We start from the raw sequence: 24,035 nt of genomic DNA on the forward strand, positions 1-24,035 counted from the left end.
GCCTGGGTATCTTGTGAAAAAGGCAAATTCATGGACCCTACCCTAGATATCTGAATTAGCAGGCTCCCAGATTGTCCCTCCCACACACACACACACACACACACTCAAGACTGGGAAAGACTTAACTGGGGGATAAAATAAACACTTAAAATGTTAACACTATTAAGATTTGAAAATTCCACAATAAAAGACACCCCCCCCCCCCCATAAGCAGTACCTGGAAGCCAAGGATTTCAGAAAGTTTCCCCAAGAAAGTGGGATTCCAAGGCTTTCTAAAGGAAGCAATGCTCCAAGTTTGGGGTAAAAGGCAGAGGTAAACAATTCACCAAGTTCAAAAGCTAGGATATTGATTTTGTTGGCAAGGAAGGAGCAGTTGATGTCCTCAGAAAGTGGCTCATTATAGAGGCCCTGGGGATCCAGCAGTGCATTATTTTGTCTGAGTGTCACCATCATAACAATTACTAACTGTTTCATATAGAAACAGACTGTTGAGAATATTAACCTAGGTAAAATGGTTTTAGGCAACCGACTTTATGTGAGTTAATTTCAGGGAGATTGACTTAGAGCTGAGCGCCTTTTATCTACAAATCGGGTAACCTATCGACATAATAAAGGCTAATATATATTGCTATTAAGGCTGGGAAAAAGAAGATTTCAATTGAAATTACCTCATTTTATTCTCTTAACAGTCCTGGCAATAGGTTTAGCAAGATGTATTTAAGTCATCACCTAAAATGAAACCAAAAGTATCTACTGATTTTTAACTCTAACAACCATAATCATTCAGCATCATAAATAAAGATTTTTTAATGTATCCATTCACAAGAAGATAGCAATCATTGCCTTTATCATCCAGCCTCTGGACCACTACAAGGAACTCCAAACTGGTCTTCCTACTTGCCCAGAGCAACTCTCAGTTCCATCCCTGTTCCATAATTACCCTCAATACCTCTAGAGCAATCTTACAAAATCCCTATGTGGTCCTATTATTCCCCTACCTAAAACCTTTCAGTGGTTCCCCCCATTATCCATAGCCTAAGGTCCTATATAATTTCTCTCCCTCAAAGACTTGGCTTCCTCCAAGTCTACAGGCTTAACAACCTTGCATATCATTTCCTTTGTTTTATCTATCAGTCATAATAAACTACTAGCATTTCTTCAAACAAACCCTGCTCTGTCTTTCCTCTGCATGTTTGGTCCACCTTGCTTCCAGCTGACTTATCCTAGCCTACTGTCTTCCAAATTTGCTCAGAAGGCCCATCCTAATTACTCTACAGAGGATTGATCATAGTTTCCTATGTGTTCTACTATAAGCATTATAAATACATAGTATACATAATCTATGTACATATATGTTTATATGTATTACTCAGGGCATAGAATGTTTTATTGTAATTATTTGTGTACTTTTCACCTCTCTCCCACCCTACTCTTTTTGCCTACCTATTGCCTCTCCACAAACAAGGGTGGGGGGGGGGTTGACTGAGTTCAAGGATCTTATCTTATTCATCTTTGTATTCCAAGCACTTATCACGCTTACCAGTACATAATAGATGCTCAGTAAACATTTGCTAAATGAATACATTATTTGTAATTGTGCCATTAATAACATCAATGAATTCAACACTAATAATCTCCTAGATTGTTGCTAAATCAGAGTTAGATATAATCTAAGGAGCATGAGTAACTCTGATGTCACAGCCATTTACCTGCACCTTCTAAGATTACAACACAAGATAGAATGTGTTCTAAGTCCAGAGAAACCCCTAGGAGTCATCCTAGCTATGGCATGTAGCTCAACACACAATAGCAGTTTTTTTCAAAGCTCTCTTCTACTTATGTTGATTAGTGGTACACTGAGGAAGAAATCTTAACGTTTAGGAAAAGAGAACAAAGGGCAGAATCATCTGAAACAAAGGGCAGATCATCTGAAAATCATTTGGTTGTCATTTCTATGTTAACAAATCTAGGGTTTTGCTGCAAGGTTATCATATACTTTGCTACTTAAAATATAAGAAATGTCTCCATAGTTTTTTAGTTTCCCTTATTGTAAATTCACAAAATTCATTACTTTCAGCTAAGACTTTTCCTTATTTAAAATAAGCAGAAAATCAGCAAATCAAATTCAGTATTTCATCATAAGGACATAGGACGATCCCAAGAATACTGAGATAGTTCCTCACTAACAAATCTGAAACGTAATCACTAGATAATCAGAATAAAGAAAATCAGATGGTCATTTCAATAAATATGCCCTTCATTTTAATATGGTAAATTCAAATTTCTTTTTGTGATATTAACACTTAGAAAGCCCAGTCTATAAAGAATGTTAACTTCATAAAGGTTATTGGCCACAAATAGGCAACCAAAATAAGGCCTAACTATAAACATTAGAAGGAAGCCTACATAATCAGGAATAACACAACAATGTGTACTATTCACTACTTTTCCAGCTTTGTTTTGGAGGGCCGAGGCAGTAGAAAAGGACGAGAAAAAAGATAGGTAACAACTTATGTTTCATTTTCTACTGTTAAAAACTTGATTGAAAAGAGGCAGAGGATTTGGAAGGACATGTCCCCAAAGAAGATACACAAGTGACCAGTAAGCACATGAAGATTCCCATCATTAGAGAAATGCAAATCAAAATCACATTTGGATGGAAATGTCCCCAAAGAAGATACTCAAGTGACCAGTAAGCACATGAAGATTCCCATCATTAGAGAAATGCAAATCAAAATCACAAATGTGATACTGCTGCACACCGATCAGAATGGCTACTCTAAAAAAAAAAAAAACAAAAAACAAAACAGAAAATACCAAGTGTCGGCAATAACATGGAGAAACCAGAACCTTTGTGTGCTGTTGGGAGGCATGTAGGGCAACAAATGCAGCGGCTGTGGAAAACAGTACGGGGGTTCCTCAAAAAATAATACAACTCCCATATGATCCAGCAATCCCACTTCTGTGTTTACACCCAAAAGAACTGAAAGAAAACAGGATCAAGGAGGTATTTGAACACCCGTGTTCACAGTAGCACTACTCACAATAGCCAAAAAGGAGAAGCAACCCAAGAGCCCGTCAATAGGTGTGTGATAAACAAAATGAGGTATATACATGGAGTATTACCCAGCCTTATAAAGGAATCTCTGCTACATGTTACAGCATAGAGGAATCTTAAGGACTCCATAGAGTCCATAGAAACGGAGAGTAGAGAGGCGGGTGCCAGAGTCTAAGGGAATAAGGGAAACCAGGAGTTCTGTGATGGGTATAGCTTCAGTTCTGCAAAATGGAAAAGTTCTGGAGATCTGCTGTTCACCATGAACATCATTAAAACTAGTGAACTGTACTTAAAATGGTTAATGCCTATTCGTCTATTATGGAAATCATTACATATACAAAGTGTGAAAAAATGCTTTGGAATGAATAAAATAACAAAGTTTTAATGGTTAAGATGGTAAGTTTTACATTATGCATATTTTACAGTTAAAAAACATAAATTGTCGTGATTTGTCTAAAAAAAAAAAAAAATCCAAGGCTCTCAACTGAAAAACTAGTAGAACCAATACAAGCATAAAGTTAGAATTAGAAATATGGAAATCACTTTGTTATGCCAACAATTTTAAAACATAATGAGAAATGGATCCTATTTATAATCAAATATGCAGAAATTTAAATGTGCACCAGCTATTAAGAAAACTGTACAACTTTATTGAAGAACATTAAAATCCTGAATAGGATAAATTATGTTCCTGGATAAGAAGACTCAGGTTTTGTTCGTTGTTTGTTTATTGTTTATTTATTTATTTTGAGAGAGAGCACATGAGAGCAAGGGGAGGGGCCGGAGGGTGGGGAGGAACAGAGGGAGGGAGAGAGAGAGAGAATCCCAAGCAGGGTTCCCACTGTCAATGCAGAGCCCAATGCGGGGCTCAGTCTCACCAACCACAAGATCATAACCTGAGCCGAAATCAAGAATTGGACACTTAACCAACTGAGCCACCCAGGCGCCCTGGGAAGATCAGTATTATCAGGCCCCCTTATACTGATCTATAACTTAATATAATTAAATATAATAGTATAAAATTCCAGTGGGATCATTTCATAGACCTTGAGAAACTGACTTTCAAGTTCACCTACAGAAGTGTACATACACAACTACCCAAACAAAATTTAGATGGACAAACAGAACAAAGGTGATCTGAATTGCCAGGCAATTAAGTAACTTTACACCAGCTGCAAAGACATAAAAATTGGCACAAGGCCTAGATAAACCTAGTAACAAAAAATATTAAAGCATCTAGAAATAGGTCGGCCTACAGAAAGGAGTTTATGTATATGAGAGTTGGCACTCCATATCTGCGGAGCAATAATTATTTATTAAGTGGTATTGGAGCACGTAGTTACCATCCGGAACAAAAACAAAACTAAGAGCAGCTGACATTATTTTGGTTTCACAATGTGCCAGGCACTGTACTAAGATCTTCAAATGCATTAGTTCATTCACTACTAAAATAACTTTAACACACACACACACACACACACACAAGGAAACTGAAGCATAAATAATCAGCTTGCCCAGTAATTTGTCCAGTAAAGGTAATTAACTTGCTTCAATATTGCTGAGGCCTCAAATTCAACCCCATGACATTAGATTCCACAGCCCAAGCTCCCTAATCATTACAGCACATAGCCATGCTGGACATACCTTTATCTATACCAAACATACACAAAAATTTTAGATTGAAAAAGAAAAAAAATCCAAACATATGTAGGTGTGTGTCAGCTAAAGCATACATATTGTTAAAGTTTAGGTTAGGGAAGTCTTTAAAACCATCACCAAAAACAAATCCAGAAAATATAGGACTATGACTACATAAAACATAAAATTTCCATGTAAGGAAGGACGACAGAAGAGAAACAACGTGGCAAAGTAGAGACCAAGACTGCAATACATATGTGACTCAAAAGACTAATTCCCTTAATATATAAAAAGCTCCTTCAAGTCAGTAAGAATAAAGACTAAGGACCCAATTAATAAAAGGAAAAAGAAAAGCAGAAAGGAAGTCACAAAAGGTAAAATGAAAAGATGTCCAACGATGTATCAGAAAAAGACAAATTAAAAACAATACTATGTATTTTTAATATCAGGTTGGCATAAATTAAATGAATATTGGGGAAGTGTGAATAACGGACATTCTTGTTTCAGTTTAGTATTAATTGCTTCAATATTTTAAGAGGGCAATTGTGCCGTATCTACCAGTGGTTAAAAGTGGCAAGGATTCTAACAGCAATTCTGCTTCTATCCTATCCAAGTACTTACAAGTATGCACAACATAGATGCAGACAATGCTTTCATGAAATTGTTGTACAGTGAAAGATTCTAAGTAATAAAAGGATCAATAAGGGAATAGTTCAATAAGTTACAGTTACTATTTTATTGAGTACTCTGCAGCCATTAAAAAAACGAGGCAGAATGAAAATGTTTTTCATGTACTGTCATGGAAAGATCTTATTTTTACATAATAAAAACCACCATGTGGTAGCAAGTTTGCAAGATACAAAGTTGAATACAAGGTCAAAGGCAGGAGAGAGCTAGTAAGAGAGAGATTCTAACAAAAAAGTCAGAAATTAGATTTTTAAAAAACCTATGCTCAACTGCATCAAAAATTTGAGAATATTTAGGAATAAATTTGAGTTTAAAGGAAATTGTATAAAACCTCTAAGATAAAACTGTAACAATGAGAGAAATTAGAGAAGACTGTATCTAAGTAAGTATTTGATTGTGGAAAGGTTTGTTTATGAAATTAAAAACTTAGTATTGTCAAGATGTCAATGTAAGTAAAATTGTAACAAGTTTGATAAAAATTCTAAAATATGTATGGAAATACAGGGAGCTGAGAAAACCAAGGTAAGACTATACACTAGCAGACCATGACTTATTACAAATTTATAGTCATTAACACAGTATTAAACTGTTACAAGGTTAGACAAGCTTAGAGAATGGTGGAGCAGAATAGAAAGTTGGTACAGTCAGGGGAAGGTGGGTTTTTCAGGAAAATATTCAAGATAACTCGGGTAAGGGAAAAACAAACTTGACTCCCCTTCAACTCATACACAAAAATCAATGCCCAGAGTATTGTAGGTCCAAATGACAAATGAAGAGCACTAATGCCTTTTTAAGATAACTTAAAAGAATATTTTCAGGGCTCCTGGGTGGCTCAGTTGGTTAAGCGTCCAACTTCAGCTCAGGTCATGATCTCACGGCTCATGAGTTCAAGCCTCATGTTGAACTCTGTGATAACAGCTCAAAGCCTGGAGCCTGCTTCAGCTTCTGTGTCCCTCTCTCTCTGCCCATCCCCTGCTTATGCTCTGTCTCTCTGTCTCTCTAAAAAATAAATAAACATTAAAAAAAATTTTTTTAAAGAATATTTTCATGACGGAGTCAGGGAAAGGTTACTTCAAGAATACTCAAAATGCCCTAACCATAAGGACAAGATTGTACTAAAACTGAGAATTTCTGTTCATCAAAAGGCCCTATTGAGAGGAAAGATAGGGATGCCTGGGTGTCAGTCAGTTAAGCGTCCAACTCCTGGTTTCACCTCAAGTCAGACTCCGTGGTGACAGCGTGGAGCCTGCTTGGGATTCTCTCTCTCTCCCTCAAAATAAATAAATACACTTAAAAAAAAGAGAGAGAGAGAGGAAAGATAACCCACAGAGCAGAAGAAAACACTTTCAAAACAAGTAACCAAAGGGCTCATATGCAGCAGATAGAAAGTACTTCTTCACAACATAATAAAAGACAACCTATTAAAGTCCGACAAGTGACATGAACAGTGAACTTGAATATCCATCCAATGGCCAAAAGGCGTATCAAAGAATGCTTGATCAGGAAACACAAATTAAAACCCGAATGGCTCATGAGGCACCCGGGTGGCTGAGTCGGTTAAGTGTCCGACTTTGGCTCAGGTCATAATCTTGTAGCTCATGAGTTTGAGCCCCACATCAGGCTCTGTGCTGATGGCTCGGGGTCTGGAGCCTGCTTCAAATTCTGTGTCTCCCTCTCTCTCTGTTCTTCCCCCAGTCACATTCTGTCCCCCTCTCTCAAAAATAAATAAAGATTAAAAAAAAATTTTAAAAACCAAAAAACCAGAATGGCTCAAATTAGAAAGACCAACACCACCAAATGTTGGCAAAGATATGGAACACTCAGACCTGTGATGTACTTGTGGTTGGAGTATAAATTGTCACCATCATGAAAACAAAAAAGAAAGTAACATTAGAAAGCTTTAAAAGTGAAAAATCCAATCAAAAAGGAAAATTACTGAGAATAAAATAAAGTAATTGTAGAACAGGACCCATGGTTAGTCAGTAAGTAAGCCTATATGTAAATATAGCTTTGGAAATGATTAAGGATAGTATTTGGTTAAAGAATATTTTTTAAATTAATTTCATTGAGGTATGATATAATGCTCAACTTTAAGTGTACAGTCTGATTAGTTTTGACAAATGAATCCCAGGGTTCAACCTCACAATCAGATGTCCCGCCAAAATGTTCCTGCACACTGCTGTGCAGTCAACTCCTCCACTCTAGCCATATACAACCCCTGATGTGATTTTTTTGACTGATTACTTTTGCTAATTCTAGAAAACCTGACAAATGGAAATGTACAGTATGATGTCCTATCAGGCTACTTTTGCTCAGCATAAAAGATTAATCCATGCTGTGTATCAGTGGTTATTGCTGAGAAGTATCCTATTACTTTATTTTTTTAATTTTTTTCTTAAAGTTTAGTTTTGAGAGAGGGGGAGAGAGAGAGAGACAGAGCATGAGCAGGGGAGGGGCAGAGAGAGAGGGAGACACAGAATCTGAAGCAGGCTCCAGCCTCCGTCAGCACACAGCCTGATGTGGGGCTCAAACTCATGGGCCACAAATCATGCCCTCAGCTGAAGTCAGAGGCTTAACCGACTGAGCCACCCAGGAGCCCCAGAAGTATCCTATTACTTATTGTACATACTACACTTTGTTTACTCTTTCACCTGATGACAGACATTTGGGTTTGTTCCATGGCTGCATTTGTACAAGAAAAAAAAACTGTGTTACCATCACTTTGGAAAACTTGGTATCATCTACTGACATTAAATACAGACATACCCTGTGACCAACAGTTCTACTGAGTATACGCCCAAGAGAAATTGTTCCTATGTGCACCAAAGGACATGTATGTGGAAGTTTACAGCAACATATTCCTAACAGCCCAAACCTGGGGACAACACCAGTGTCCATCATCATTAGAATAAATTATGATATATTTATATAACGAAATACTATAGGGCAATGAAAATAACTGAATTACAGGTACACACAACATGTCTGGTTCTCCAAAGTGTAATGTTGAAGGAAAGAAGCCAGACACAAACGAGTCGGTTTATATGAAGGTCAGAAGCTGGTGAAACGTATCTATAGTGTTAGAAAGCAGGATCGTGGTTTCTTCTGAAGAAAAGTGAATTGTGGTTACTGGAAGGGGGCAAGTTGGGGGCTTCGGATTTGCAGGTTCTCTTTGTTACAGCTCAGAGCTATACACTTAAAATTTGACTTTTCCATATATATGTTACACTTCAATAAAAATTGGCCTTAAAAAAGTCAATATAATTCAGTGGCATCACAATGATCTCAGCTTATCTTTACTATAGTTATTTACAATTATTATCATTGTCCTCCCTTTTTTTTTTAATTTTTTAAAAAATTTTAACGTTTATTTATTTCTGAGACAGAGAGAGACAGAGCATGAGCAGGGGAGGGGCAGAGAGAGAGGGAGACACAGAATCCAAAATAGGCTCCAGGCTCTGAGCTGTCTGCACAGAGCCCGACGCGGGGCTCGAACTCACGGACCGAAAGATCATGACCTGAGCTGAAGTCAGACACTCAACCAACTGAGCCACCCAGGTGCCCCTGTCCTCCCTTTTATAACCGAGGTATCAACTCTGGTCACAACTACTACAGAACAGAGCCAAGCTTCACACTCAAGTCCACACCTTGCACAAACTCATGAAACCTGCATCAAAGGTTTATTCCTAACTTAGGTGTGTCCACAAGATTTCCCTCCTCTGGTTCTGTCTCGAGACCGTCTTCTTTCTTCATTGTATGTTCTTACTCTCTTAGCCACAGTCTCCCTTTATCTGGAGGGAAATGCTCCAGAGTTTAGACACTGAAACCTTGTGGTTAGTTATTTCTCAGGAAAACAATCATTTGTTCTGCAGAGGAGGAAAATTTTTACAGTTTTATAGCTGCTTTCTATGAAGGAGTGAGAGCTCTGTCTTCATGGAAGTGGTTGATGGCTATGAGCCCACTAAAGGGGGACAAGAGGAAGGAAACAAGAGGGGCCACAGGGCAAGATGCTGAGGCAGGATGTAGAGTGGCTGCTTGGTGGAGAAGCCAGAGAAAGAACGCTCAGCAAGCTGTAAACAGATAGAGATTTGAGAAAGAGAAGAAAAATGGGGCCACCTGGATAGGTGGGTTTTTGTTTTAACATTTATTTATGTAACACGTATGTGCACATTTGCATGAGAACAGGGGAGGGGCAGAGGGAGAGGGAGAGAGAGAATCTTAAGCAGGCTTTACACCAGGCAGGGATCCAGTGCGGGTCAGGATCTCATGAACTGTGAGATTATGACCTGAGCCGAAATCAAGAGCCGGACACTTTACTGACTGAGCCACCCAGGTGCCCCTGGATAAGTTTTTAAGGAAGAAGAAGAATATCGGCAGGAGGGATTTGTAAAGGTGTTGCATAAGATATGGTACAAACTTCATTCTTGTTTTCCCAAAGAAGCTTCAAAGTAGATTTGAGAGCTCAGTTTATTTTCTCCAGGACACAATAAAACTACTAAATATACAACCATTAACATAAAAGTGTTCAAGTATCTCTTACGATCAAGTACATGTATACACAAACTGGCCCCAAAACGAGCTCTACCTGAACTTTGCAAGATTCCGCAAACCAGAGCATTGTTTTTAAGAAGCATTTTTTGCTTTAATTGCTTCAGTGAGCCTTCGATACCACTAAAAATACCATTAAAACTTCCCTTTTTAAATGTCTGGGAGTCAAAAAGGCAACATCAAATGACCTTAGTTAATTTTTGTGGCTATGAGCTGATATGGTACTCCTAGGATTTCCTTTATTATTCAGACTGACTCACTCAGGTCCCATTGTTTTTGTTTTTGTTTAAAGAACCAGAATAATTCTAAATGCTCCTGGTCCCCATGTGTTTTCCTTTCTGGATCTTTAAATGTCAGTATATTGGCAGGAAAAAAAAAAAAAAATCCATCACTCTCCATCCCCTCCCTGACTGGAAGCAGCCATTCCTCTCTTCCCATTTTAATTCCAGCTTTTGTTAATTATGTGTATCTTTCAGGAAGTCATAACCTCTTTGGCTCTCATACGTAAAAGGAGTATGATGAAGTAAATGATTTCTAAAATGTTTGCAGCTCTGAGTTTTTAATATTCTAAAATTTCAGGTTCTATATTGTAATCTCTTGTCTCTACTCCCCTGAACCAGACCTTTACTAATATTTCCTGGCACACAATAGGAGATTGCCAAGTTGCTGGTCCACATTTTGGGATTCCCTCTGCTTCACATCAAACTTTAGCTCTCATTTGTATTGAAAGAGTCCATTTCCCTCTCTACGGCACCGATCTATGTAGCAAGTGGAAGCCTAATATACATTAGGTTCACCTCTCGTTTCCCAGGACACCCTATTTCTACAGGCACAAAATGCAAGACTTTCCTGCTTTTTAGTCTGTACAGCTTCCAATTTCTGGGCTATCACCACAACTCCATGCAAGTGATGGTGACATGTGACAAAGGCCTATAAAATACATAATGAACAAATCTATTGCCTAGACTGTGAAAGAAGATACTTGGGATGATGTATCTAGATACAGGACACTAAAGGAAAATCTACTCATAGCTAATGCAGCTTGTAAGCTATGAATGGAGAAGTTTTTTAAAGTACAGTAGGCCAATAAAATATTCAAAGATATTTATAGCTCTCCCTTGCTGGTGAGGCACGGATATCTGACTCACCAGGAAGGGTAGCGAACAGCTCTATCCTTTATAACCAAGGGAACCCAAATTAGCAACAAACCAGAAGTTGGGCGGAGCTTTGTTGAGGAATGGGTTATTTCCCTATCTGAACCAACATACTCTATAGAGGGATGTTCCTGAGCTGCTTTGAGGTTCTGAGTGGTTTAAGCCCCCAGAAATGCCACCCACGCTGACAGCTTGCTCACTCGCAGGAACCATGACGCTGTGCTAGGTCCTCTTTTCTACAAAAGCCATGGTGCTCACTCTCTGCAGGGCCATCCATAGGCCATCACCCACACCCCAGGCCAGGTCTGAGCTGCAGCCAGTGGAGAAAAGAGCTCTTCCAGACGCACATTGGAAGAGAAACCAAGAAAGCAGAGTTCATTTTGTTTCACAAAACACGAGGGCTTTTCTTTGTATGTTCTCCTTCCGTGGGTAAAAAAAAAAAAAAAAAAAAAAGATGGTAGTATTTGGGAAACTGGCAGGGACTTTAACCTACAATGCCATTTTTATGTAAAACTCACAAACGTTAACTTAATTTCTTCTTGGGATGCTGAGGCACACACCATGATAATAGGTTTTTTAAGTTTCTTGATAAGTAATTATGTATTTCAGGCCATCCTTCATAACATAAAGTAGGAGAGGAGCAGGAAAGGAAGGCCAGCTCTGGCCTGAGCACCTGTATCAAAGGGGACAAGGAAGTGGGGGGGCAAGTCCAGGGATGGTTGTGGGGGAGGGGCAGGAGAGGCTGAAATATATGCAAAATTCACTGCAGTGTCTTTTTCCATAGCTTTCTACCTTCATTAGATTTTTGAAGGAGGCTCAGAATATTTAGAATCACTAACCAGAGTAAAACAGAGGTAAGGTTCCCCTGATATCAGGCATCAGTCAGTCCAAAATGTGGCCTTCATTCAGTCTAGTCCTGGCCTCAGAGCTGCTGTGACTTAAGCCAGTAGATTCTTAGGAATGCATTTGACTTTTAGGAAAAACGAATCACAAGACACAAATTCATGTCATGGGTTTTTTTGTTTGTTTTGTTTTGTTTTTTTAAATACATGCCTCGGAATATATTTAGAAAAAATTCAGGCAATGGTTTTTTTTACTGAGTCAAAGAAGAAAATTTCAACAGCTTAAGATATGTTCCTGAATAAAAATCCTAAGCATTTTCAAGATCTCAATTCTCATTTGTACCTTCATATTAATTCATACATCAGTGCAATTACCAGCAAAAATCCCAAATGGATCCTTTTGAAACGAAGGTAAACTGAGATTTTCTGGAAGAATAAGCAAGCCAAAAGATTCTTTTTAATATTGAAAAAAAATTCCATAAAAATTTGAAAACAGAGCCTGAGATGTAGTTTAATGCCGAAATAATTAAGATACCCATATAAAATACAAACATAAGGAAACAGAAAGCCCCAAACAGTCCCAAATTTTGCATACAGTCACTACAGGAGCCTACTATAAAAGTAGCAATTTAGGGGGGAAAAAGTTGTCTTAGATCTCTGCCTTAAGCTATGCACCAAAACGAATTTTTGAGGTAAAATAGAAATAAAGAAGAAAGGAAAAGTTAGGGAAAATATCACTTAAAAAATTTGAAAATATTTATGATCTGAGTACGGAGAGGTTTTTTTCTTGTTTAACTAGACTTCATGCCCAACACAAAACCCTGCATAGGGCTTGAATTGACAACCCTGAGATCAAGACCTGAGCTGAGATTAACAGTCGGATGCTCAACTCAGTCACCCAGGTGCCCCAAAGAGAGGTCTTCAACCAAAAAAGAAAAGTTATATAATAAAATGAAAATAGATTTGATGATACACAAATACTTAAAATGCCTTCACACCAGACACAAGTGAAATTAAAAGCAAATGATAAAGACAGAAACTTGTTTTCAGTGTTTCAGAAGTACTGTTTTCATATGAAATATAAGAAACTAGCTTGGCAATTAATATACATTGAAGACATTAAGGCATATACTCTTACATTTAACAATTATACCACAAGGAATGTATCTTAATTAAGTGTTTACAAACAAAAATATTTACAGAACTGTTATTTCCATTTTTATGTAACTCAAAATACCTTGAAAAACCCTATCTCTATAAATATAATCATTGTTAAAATGCAGTCAATAAAAAAAAATGCAGGCACACATTTTCAAGTGTGAAAGCAGACTATACAAGATGATCAAAAAGTTTCTAAGTATTCAATTCACATAGGCCCATCAGAATTCAAAACATTGGCAATGGTTTCTCTAGGAAACAGAATTAGAGACTTTTTTTTTTTTTTTGCTTTGTGATATTTCTGGTTATTTCCAAAATGTATTATTTTCTTTTGTAATACAGGGAAACATTTAACACTTAGAGAAGATTTTCTTAGATCAGTAAACAAAGTATCTACACTAAGGCGAAGAAGGTAATTACAGAACAAGGCTCTGAATGATGGCCATTATATTTTCTATGAAACTAATTAAAGCAGAAGACCTAATCTTCCCACAGTATTAAAAACAAGCAAAACAAACAAACAAAAAAACCAAAAAAAAAAAAAAAATCCAGGACTATTTCTTCATGCCATTGTATTAGAACCCTGTGTGGTCAAGTGTAACGGAGATAAACGTATGCCAATTCTCCATGCTGACTGAGGAGATTTACAAACTTCTCTAACCTGGAGCCTGCCAGGAGTATAACTTTGCTGGGTAACTTGTCTTTTACTTCAAATCCACACGTCCCCCTTTGGTGCCCTACTCTGGGCCTCGTTGTCCTAAAGGAATGGTGTAAAATGGCTCCCAGTCCTCTGACTTGTCTTTGGCCATTGGGAGCAATGGTGGGAAACAAGACCAAGAACAAAGTCCAGCTATTTATTTCCCAGATCCTTCCCTGTCAAGTCACCATAGATTGGCTGCCATCCCTCTACTGAGGGCCACAGCTCCTGTCGGGTAGCCCTCGCCACATCGCCACTCAGCCTCCCTCTGAAGTTCTGGATTTCCCCAGTGGCTCCTCTTACCCTTTGCCCCTTCAAGTCTAAGGCTTTAAAAGCTTCTCACTGTTAGTGGTGCCAGACACTGCTCCAGCTCTTCGTGCCTTTTTAAACACTGCCCACACCTTTGTGAAGACTTTCTAACAAACTCTGGATCAAATCATCCAGTTTGAGTTGGTCACCTAATGTTTTATTTGTTTGTTTTTATTTATTTGTTTTTTTAGAGAGATAGCACAAGCCAGGGAGGGAGAGAGCAAGAGAGAGAAAGAGAGAGAAAGAGAGAGAGAGAGAGAGAAAGAGAGAGATGAGAGAGAAAGGAGAGAGAGAGAGAGAAGAGAGAGAGAGAGGAGAGAGAGAGAAAGAGAGAGAAAGAGAGAGAGAGAGAGGAGAGAGAAAGAGAGAGAGAAAGAGAGAGAGAAGAGAGAGAAAGAGAGAGAGAAAGAGAGAGAGAAAGAGAGAGAGAAAGAGAGAGAGAAAGATGAGAGAGAGAAGAGAGAGAGAAAGATATGATAGAGAGAGAAGAGAGAGAGAAGAGGAGAGGAGAGAAAGAGAGAGAGAAGAGAGAGAGAAGAGAGAGAAAGAAGAGAGAAGAGAGAGAAGAGAAGAAGGGAAGAGTCGAGAAAGAGAGAAAGAGAGAAAGAGAGAAAGAGAGAAAGAGAGAGAGGATTTTTTTTTTTTCTTGAGTTTTGTTTTTTAGAGGATAGCACAAGCTGAGAAGGGGCAGAGAGAGAGAGAGAGAGAGAGAGAGAGAGAGAGAATCCCAAGCAGGCGCCACACTGTCAATGCAGAGCCCAATGCAAGGCTTGCAACCCACGAAGCCTCCAGATTATGACCTGAGACAAAACCAACAATTGGACGCTTAACCGACTGAGCCACCCAGGTGCCCCGAATTGGTCACCTGATTCTTGACAGAACCCTAGTTAATACAGCAATATATGTAATTGCCCAAAAACAAAAAAAACCAAAGAAACTTCACAAAGCAAAAAAGAAAATAAAAGTGACCTAACATGATTTAGAACATTTTTTTTCATATTTGAGAAAAAAAAAACATTTAACCCTATGTTAACTCTATGATTCAACCATTCACAGTACCAAGATCCTTGTGTTTTCCAGGTTTTGTTTATTTTTTTTCTTTTTTTTTTTTTTCCAGGTTTTATTTAAGACTTTGGGCAAGTTACGGGGGCGGTCTGGGTGGCTCAGTTGGTTAAGTGTCCAACTCGATCTCAGCTCGGTCATGATCTCACAATTTGTGGTTCAAGTCCCACCATTGGGCTCTGGGCTGATGGTACAGAGCCTGCTTGGATTCTGTTTCTCCTTCTCTCTGTCCATCCCCCGCTTGTGTTTTCTGTCTCTCTGTCTCTCTCTCTCTCAAAATAAACAAACATAAAAATATTTAAAAAAAAAACACAACAAAAACTGGGCAAGTTACTTACCCTTATATAACTTCAGCATGTACCAAACAGCATGTTAGAAGAGAAATAGCAGAGAGCACTGGTTGTCTATTTCTCATAGAAACAAATTGCTTTCGCCACATTACATATAAAGGTATACACTTTTAGGTTTCACAACACACCTTTTCACTTTGCTGTGATTGAGTCTTACTTTGCCTCAAGCTTCAAAAGCTAATCAAGTTTACCGGCATCCAGATGTTTCTGGTCTTGCAGCACAGTCAAGTGGCACAGAATCAACGTGAGTTGATTAACCTCCTAAGGCTATGAGGAGCCCGCTGAAAGAGATTCCTCAAAAATAACAAAAACAAAACACAAAACCAAGATCATCCCACAAAGCTTGTTTCAACAGCAAACTCCTATACCCAAAGAAGGAAAGACCATTCTGAGAAGAACATGGGGTCTGTCAGTCAGACTGTCCCAATCCCAATTTCCAGGAATAGGGAGGGAAATGCTCTTTCCACTCCCAATAGGTGTGAGGCATCCCAAACACAAAGCAGGACTGCATAGACAATGAGGTAAGAGGGCACAGCACAGGAGATGGCAGAAAGCAATGTGCTCTTATTTGAGTAGAGCAATTCAGGCCCAATGAGTTAACACTGGGGCTGCTCACTGAGCAGAAGAGGTCAACTCCAGCACCTGCAGCAAGTCTCCTGCACGATGGCTCTGATGGGTGCTGGTGATTCTCTTAGCTGGCACATCACCGAAGTTCCAAGAGCTCAAACACTGGCAGTGGAAGAGCCCCCGATGGTGGGCACAGTGTTACCAGGATGGCCCTGGAGGCTCCGATGGGCTTTAGCTGCCAAGGAAGGTAGTTGCAGTGTCACTAACTATAAATGATGCTGATGGCTCTGGGAGTGGCAGAGAGCCTCTTAGCAGTGGGCTCCAGCTACCCTCCTAGGACTAGAGAGCTCCAGAAGCCATAGTTTAAAGGGACAGATTCTCTGATACCAGCTTTCTTTTTATCCTTGAACAAAAGGTGAACTTATGGTAATTAGGTGATCTCTTAAGACCTTGGTGGGGGGGCGGGGGGAAATCAATGAATGATAAACTCTGTATAAAGGAAAATCCAAGCAGTAGCAAGTCTGAAGGGTCTGAGGGCGGCACAAGGACAGTGTAGGACTCATGATGAAAAACACCATTTCTTTCCCAGCTCTGCCAAGGACCAGGCTTAAATGTTCACAGCACAGAATTCCAACAACACACTTGAAATAGGAATGCTAGAGTCTTATACACCTAAGGATAAATAAAGAGCACTGAAGACATAAAAGCATAAGACTTCAAACACCTTAAATATCCTGAATCTAATCTCACGGTTTCTGTGTCTCTGCCGAGTGGCAAATTTTGTAGGTTTCCCTCAAGGCAGGGAAACCAATGGCAACAACATAAAATGCTTTAAACAATACACCAAATGCTTACAAGGCTCCAGTTTTCTCAACAACAGTTTAAGAAAATCACAAGGAAAATGCTATAGCTTCCTCAAAATTAGCAATCAATGACAAGGCAACCCTACGCTAAGATCAAGTAATGGGGTAAAAAATAGGTAACTGCAGGCACTTTATCTTCTTTGACACCCACCGAAAGGACATCAGGAGAGTAAGGAGCACCTAGAAGCCTCTAAGAAAGTGCAGCACCAGACCTGGCAGCATGGGAAGAAAGTGCTGCCACCCGTGGGAACCGGCTGGGGACTTGGGAGGCCTTCTTCGGACAATACCCAGCCCTCTGGGTCACTGTACTGTCACAGCTCATCCAGGAGCCCCACTATTATGGGTACTTCCCACCCCCCATCTCATCCAAGACCTCAGGAAGCTGTGAGAATACATTTCATGACAAGCCAAGACTGGGAAAGCCACTGAGGAGGTCAACTACAGTGTTCCTCTGACTTTCCGGAAATGGACTAAGGAATCTCTGTAGAGGTATAAATGCCCCCAAATAGGACTTGAAGTGGATTAGAAAGCCATGTATGACATTTAGTTACTTCTCTACTCAGCAAATGCCCGTCATTATACAGAAGACTGCCCCAACACACCAACAGGAACAAGACTTGGATCACCAATATGAACTAGGAATCAGAACTCTCAGTGTTCTGGTTTTCCATGAAAGCAAACATTAGCACTTTTAATTGTTCAAACTGTGCCAGATCATGAGAAAGAACTTGGTAGGTGGTTCAATTATTGCAACCACCAACACTCCAATTCTGGAAAAAAATCAACTGCAGGCAAGAAGACTGGAACAGCTGTATATATTTTTTTTCGCTGAGGCTATGACACTTTTCATTCTGTAAGTCAAGCACTACAGGAAAAAAAAATGCTATGAAGTAGTTGATGCCTTGCGAGAGCCACAAGTTTGCAATTGTGTAAGTGGAGGCTAAAAGCCATCAGATTGTAGAAGTGAAGATTCATCTGCCAACTTAAAATATATCTGTATTCTCAATCACTAAAGTAATTTAAGATACTGCAGAAAACCCACATATTACTAAACCACCCCAAATTTGATCCATTCATGTTTATCAGTGAATAGGAAGCAAAGTCTTTTTCCGTAAACAGACTGATCTTCATGTACACACATATCCGAAGACAACCAGCAAAATATGAACCTGAATAGATAATCTTCCAATATCAGGACAAAAACAAAGAGCTTTCATCCAAGATACATAAACACATATATTCAATCAAGATACGCCATCCTCTACTTTTTTTTTTTTCCCCCTGTGAACCTTCCAGTTAGAGTAAAAATATCTAAATGCCCGTTCCATTTTAACATATTCAAGCAAAGCTCCTGGGAAGGTTTCCAGAGAGTTAGATTGCTTTAAAATTGGCCATGCATTAAATAAAGCTTTGTGTAACAAAAGTGAAAGAGTAACTGATACAGCCTCTGTACATTCACTCCACACAAGGTTCCTGTAGCTCAAAAGCATTCTCAAAGACAAACAACAAATCGGTTTGCAGCTCTGGAGAATCATACTCTGCCTCTTCCAGCAACCCCGCCAGCTCACAACAGTATGAAGAATACCACCTGCTTCCTGAGGAATGTGTAATCTACCTGCTCGGTTAGCTCCCCAAAGGTTCTCCTACTTTACACACCTGGCCCCCCGTCATTCATTCCACTGCATTCACCTTTCATCTCTGAGAGATTCATTAATGATAACTGTGCAAAGGTTCCCTTTAACAGCACAACCCAAAAGAAAAGGCTTCAATCTTACATTTAACAGCGAAACAAAAACTCAAATTCTGGGAGTACTGAAGTAGCACTAAAAGCCACTGCAGCAAAGGATTCATTTCTGGGTACCTGGCTTCTTTTCCCATTACCTGCTTCGGTGTACTTCAATCCCACTTTTTCTTCTGTGTCTTTTGTCTTTGGGGGTGGCCAGACAGCTTGGAGTCTGCCGGGAGTCCTATCGTCCTGCTCAGTGGGGCTGTGGTCAGGCTGTGGAAAAGCGGGGAAAGAAAAAGTTAAATGAAATGTGGTCAATGCCATTTAATCCCTGAAAACATGCTAACTCTAACCCTAAAATCACTTTTAATGGCCTGTTGCACATTGCACTCATTCACTGTAATTGAAACTTCTCACTCCAGAATGACCCTTTTCCAGAAAGGTAAAGTGATCAGTTGGGAGGCTGTGGGGGGGGGGGGGGGGGGGGGACACACACACACTCAAGACCATGTGTGATACAACAAATAATACATGATGTTTATCATACAACTATCTAAAAAGAAATCACAAACTTTGAACTGAAGACATAGATATAAATGTACTATAATCAGGTACATTTATAGGAATGTTAATAGATAAATCCCAAACAACTCAGCTGTAGGTCAAGATACACCTCTCTAAGCACAACACATTGCTGATTTCAATTTGTTTTCCTTTCCTTTTCTTTCAATAAATGAGATGGCCTTCATACTCAAGCCATTTTTATAGGGGTTGAGTTTTACAACTAGGAGAATGCTATATCGCGTTTAGTTCTTAACTACAGCCTAAGAATGTTTCCAAAGATTTTAAAAATTTTAACATCTTTACTGATCAAGTATATAAGAGGGGATGATAACTGTATGCTGAGTTGACACTAAAATTCTACTCACGGTTCTCGTGAACCTTTAGGATCTGTTAGACAGGTGTCTGCTAGTCTTCATGAATTACCTGAATTAATTTTCTTAATAGTAGCAGCCTTCACTAATTAGGTGCTTACCGGGTACTAACTTGACTTAATCTTCACAACTGCCCTGTAAGGTGAAGGCTATTCCGTTCATTACTCGGACGAGGGGATGGAGGTTCAGAGGGGACCAAGGTCACCCGGCCAAGAAATGGCAGAGTTAGAATTAAAACCGGGTCTCAATCTAAACCTAGTGATCAGGGTGCCTTGTAACCAACACGGGGACATTTTAATCCTAACACAAACACCTATGTCGCCAAATGGCAGACTTTCAAAGTTAAAATATAGTTTTTGCAGAGGTATAATTAGGTGGTGAGGAAATCCGGGCTGTTTCTCCCTCCTGCATCGCAGCCTCGTGCTGCCTAGTTTTTATAAGAACATCTATTAATGCTTAAGCTCAGAGTGACAGTTTCCCTTTCCTACCCACACATCTTTATGTATAGCCCTTTTATGACACTCCAGAAAAATATAAGGAAGACAGAAAACGCCAGTTTCACTCCTTACCCCTTACAAGGATGATTTGATCTTAATCCTCTTCACCTAGAAGAGACTAACAATAGGTAGTTGGGACTCGCTTTTGAGAGGAAACCTGAAAACTACAGGTTTCACTGCATCTTAGGACAAAACACAAAACCCAATTCTACATACGCTTTTGGAATCAGAGGGGCCATCCCCTGGCCTTGACCTGGATCGCTCAAACACAGCTCTCAGGGACTCCTTCTCATGCTTCATCTTGCGCTTGAGAGCTTCCAACTCCGAGGTGTCAGCTGTGGTCCCCTTTTTGGGGGGACGAACGAATATGGCTTTAAAGGCCTCGAGGGCGGTCTCTGGAGGCTTTGGCTTGACCTCTCCACCCTGAGTTTGGGCTCCGCTGGGGCCGCTCTGGCTCTCCTGGGCAGCACCGCAGCCCATCTCTTCCTTTCTGGGCTGTTCAGGGTCTCCTGCCCTCACTTCTGCTTTGGGCATGTCAAGGATGAACAGCTGAGAGAGCTGCTCCAGGAGAGTGGGAGTGGCCTTTGGGTCAGCTGTCTTCTCCCCAGTCTTCACCGTCTGCGGCCCTGCCTGCGCTAAGGACTTCTGAACAGGTTGCGTCAATTTGAGCAAGGCCAGGTCTCCATCCTTTGGTTTAATTTCCGTGATGGTCTTCCCTCCCTCGCCAGTAGCCCCTTTCTTCAACACACGAAGTCCACTAAAAAAGGCTGGAAGCTGGAATGCCTTCTCCCCAGGGACTTCTTTTTTTGACGCGGCATTCTCGGCAACACCAACAATCAAGGTCTGGTCTGTTACTGCGGGTGGATCTTGGGAACTTTCTTCTCCAGCTTGCCCTTGGACGGGGCTGTGCTCTGTCTGAAGACCACCATCACCAGGTTCGGGTTTGCTACTTATCTCGGATGGGGTCCTCTGAGGACCTTCTGCACAGCACTCTGCATCATCCCTTTCCCCAGTGATACTATTTTCCCCACAATCACGTGGCTTTTCTTTGGGCTCCTGAGATGGCTCAGCTACAACACTGGGAGACTGTGGGCGACTGGTGTTGCTTCCCTCTTCTGGCTGCTGGCCACCATCATCAGAGTCAGAATCACTGGTGGTGTTCACAAGAGTCCCACGAACCAAAATGACATCGTCTCTGTTCACGCTCAGAGTACTGAGCGGAAGAGGCTCTTGACCCAGGAGAGAAATCCCTGCGTCTGCTATGATGCTCTGATTTCCCTCAGACTCTGTCTCCGCCCCTGCAGTCTTGCCATCATTTCCCAGGTCAGGTAGAACCTGGGCCGCTGCCTCCTGTGGATGGGAGCCATGGCTGGGATCATCCAGCTGAGGCATTGGATCCAGGACCAAACTGTGGAACGCCTTCAGGACTGCGTCTTCCTCTTCAGGCTTCACAGATTCGAGCTTACTTGTAAACCCAAACAGAGTCTTCATGGAGAACTTGCTCAGGATCGACTGAGCCACTTCAAGTCTGGCTTCAGGTTTTTCTGGCTCTGAGACCTCATCACTGCCATTCAGAGAGTCTCCGACGCCCTCCATGTCTCTGCAATGCCCCCGGTGCAAGTTCTGGCTTTTGTCACTTTCCCTACTGTCTCAGTTTATCCACACCATGGGCTCTGAACTTCCAGGACAGAGAGAGCAACAGGACCCGGCAGCCTGACTCCGCCCCAAAGCAAGCACACTTGGTCTCTTTCAGGTCACTGGCTGTGTCCTCCTTCCGGTGTGAGCCAGGATGGTGCGCCCAGGGCCAGCTGTAAGAAGTCCGAAGAGCTTAATGCCCAGACGCAGCCTCGGCTGCGCACCTTACTATACACGGACTGGGGAGGCTGCTCTGCTGGGACTTCCGTATTTATTCCCGTGGACAAAAGGGGTTTTGTCGTAGGGAAAGTCAGTCTGCCCCGGTCATCCCGGCCCAGGACTTCACTGCGAGCTCCGCCCCAGTGCCTGCCTGCAGTTCTCCCGATAGTTTTCAACTTCCTCATTGGCGAGCAAGGGAGGCTCCCGAATGTGCTGAGCTGGCCAGCAGATCCTGACAGCCCTCAACCCGCCCCCCCCCAACCCCCCCGCATCAGCCCAAGAAATTCAAAAGTGAATCAGCAGAAAAATGATGAAACGTTTCCTTTTTGCCCTTTAAATTTTGGTCAGAAGCCTGTGCACCATCCAGGCCAAAAAACCTAGCAGCACACACAGATCAACAGCCACTTACAAAGCCCAGAGCAAAGAAATAAAAGTAGGGAAACAGATGATCTCAAAATGCCAAGAACTCTCTCAAAAGCAGTTGATTTACAGCTCTCAAAGCTTTTTTTTTTTTTTTTTTTTTTAAATGCTTTCTTCCGCTTCCCTGCAGGTTTCATCTGGAATGCAGATTTTAGCTGGTGGGGTCTGGGGGTGGGGAACCAACACAACTGGTTTCAGATTACTGCTGTTTTAGCTCTGCCCCGGTGTCTCACTGTTCTACAAACAGGTACTTAGGCAAGCACGCCCACCACGCCCAGTGGCCACCAGCCTTAGGCGGGCAGAGTAAACAGCCCCAGCCCTAGCAGGAATGATTACCCTCCACACGCTCTGTGCCAACCCCAGGCTTCTGCTCAGCAGCTCTGACTTCCTGGTTTCCTTAGGAATCCTGATGGCCGAAGGGCACCCCGCTCTGCTTCAGTGATCCAACCAACTAAGTGAAACCTGGCATGATACAAGGTAACACACAACCTGCCTTGTTAGGCAAAGCTATTTATCAAAGGTCCCCAAGGAGCCACATTCCCCCAAAGGGCAAAACATCTGAAAGGTCTCTGTCAGTCAGGTTTCTATCACAGACCCAATTTGCCTAAAACAAGAAGGGCAGACAAAATCACCACCAACCATCAGAGCAAGGTAGTTTCCAACACTCTGATCATATGCTGGGAACTTGGCAACGAAGGACGTGGAAAAATTGCCGCTCTGTTTCCTAGCTGCATGGCTGCCTCTTGGGACAGCTTCCTGTCATACCTGAAGGTCTCAGTGTTTTTCAAATCTGGTCCAGTCAGCAGGCATTTACTAAGCACCTGGGATGGACAAGTTACTGTACTGGATCATGGCAGTCAAACTGGCTTAGGAGTAATCACCGGCCCTCTGAGCAAAGCTGCAAGAAGATTGAGCCCAAGTGTGAAACACCAACAGCAATTTATTCTGCAAAATAGAAGCTGGAGCCACAAGCTTCTTGTGCAAAACGGCAGTCTTACTTGATGTGCACCAGGGAACAGCCGTGAATGTCACTCTGATGACTTGAATCATGTTCCCCAATAAGTATTAACACTGAAAAATTTTGACTGCAATACATTTCTAGCAGTGTGTTCAAAAGGAACCCTCACACAAAAAGGGTACGTATTATAATATCCCACCAATCCCTATGGAAAAGTTAAGACAGCACTTCCTGGCCCCTGGTTTGACCTGGTGTCTAAATGGAGACTTTCCCACTCACTCCTGATGCTAGTATGTATGGGATTATCAAAAGGCCGCCATAACACACAGAAAGCTTCATAGGCACCATTCAAGTCTTAGAACAGTTTCCTGTCCAGAGGAAATGCCCTTTGATAAAAATCAGACTTCTGCTTCTGCAAGAATGAGGAGAAAAGGAATCACCACATCAAATCATAAGATCAGTCTTATGTTCTTAACAACATATAGACCGTCCAACACTGATGTGTGGGGAAGAGACGTGACACCTATTTGGTGTCGACCTTTTTTTTTTTTAATTTTTTTTTAATTTTTTTTTTTTTAACGTTTATTTATTTTTGAGACAGAGAGAGACAGAGCATGAACAGGGGAGGGGCAGAGAGAGAGGGAGACACGGAATCTGAAACAGGCTCCAGGCTCTGAGCTGTCAGCACAGAGCCTGACTCGGGGCTCCAACT

The 24,035-nt window shown here is 41.0% G+C and overlaps 1 protein-coding gene across 5 annotated transcripts in view; it reads right to left on the bottom strand.

Annotated features, from left to right (window-relative positions):
* FMN1 (formin 1) overlaps positions 1-24,035 on the bottom strand; it is a 428,550-nt gene that overhangs the window by 270,102 nt on the left and 134,413 nt on the right. For 3 of the 5 annotated variants that reach the window (XM_019435301.2, XM_019435302.2, XM_019435303.2), the window contains one exon: positions 18,815-18,932. The exons of 1 other annotated variant lie outside the window; for it this stretch is intronic. In XM_019435301.2, coding sequence (XP_019290846.2) covers positions 18,815-18,932 — 118 coding nt within the window. Of the gene's footprint in view, positions 1-18,814; positions 18,933-20,307; positions 22,077-24,035 lie in introns of those variants that run through there. One more of the 5 variants, XM_019435305.2, reaches the window with a different exon arrangement.

Source organism: Panthera pardus, unplaced genomic scaffold (genome assembly GCF_024362965.1).
Source record: "Panthera pardus isolate Hobbes unplaced genomic scaffold, ASM2436296v1 HiC_scaffold_24, whole genome shotgun sequence".
Taxonomy (NCBI): domain Eukaryota; kingdom Metazoa; phylum Chordata; class Mammalia; order Carnivora; family Felidae; genus Panthera; species Panthera pardus.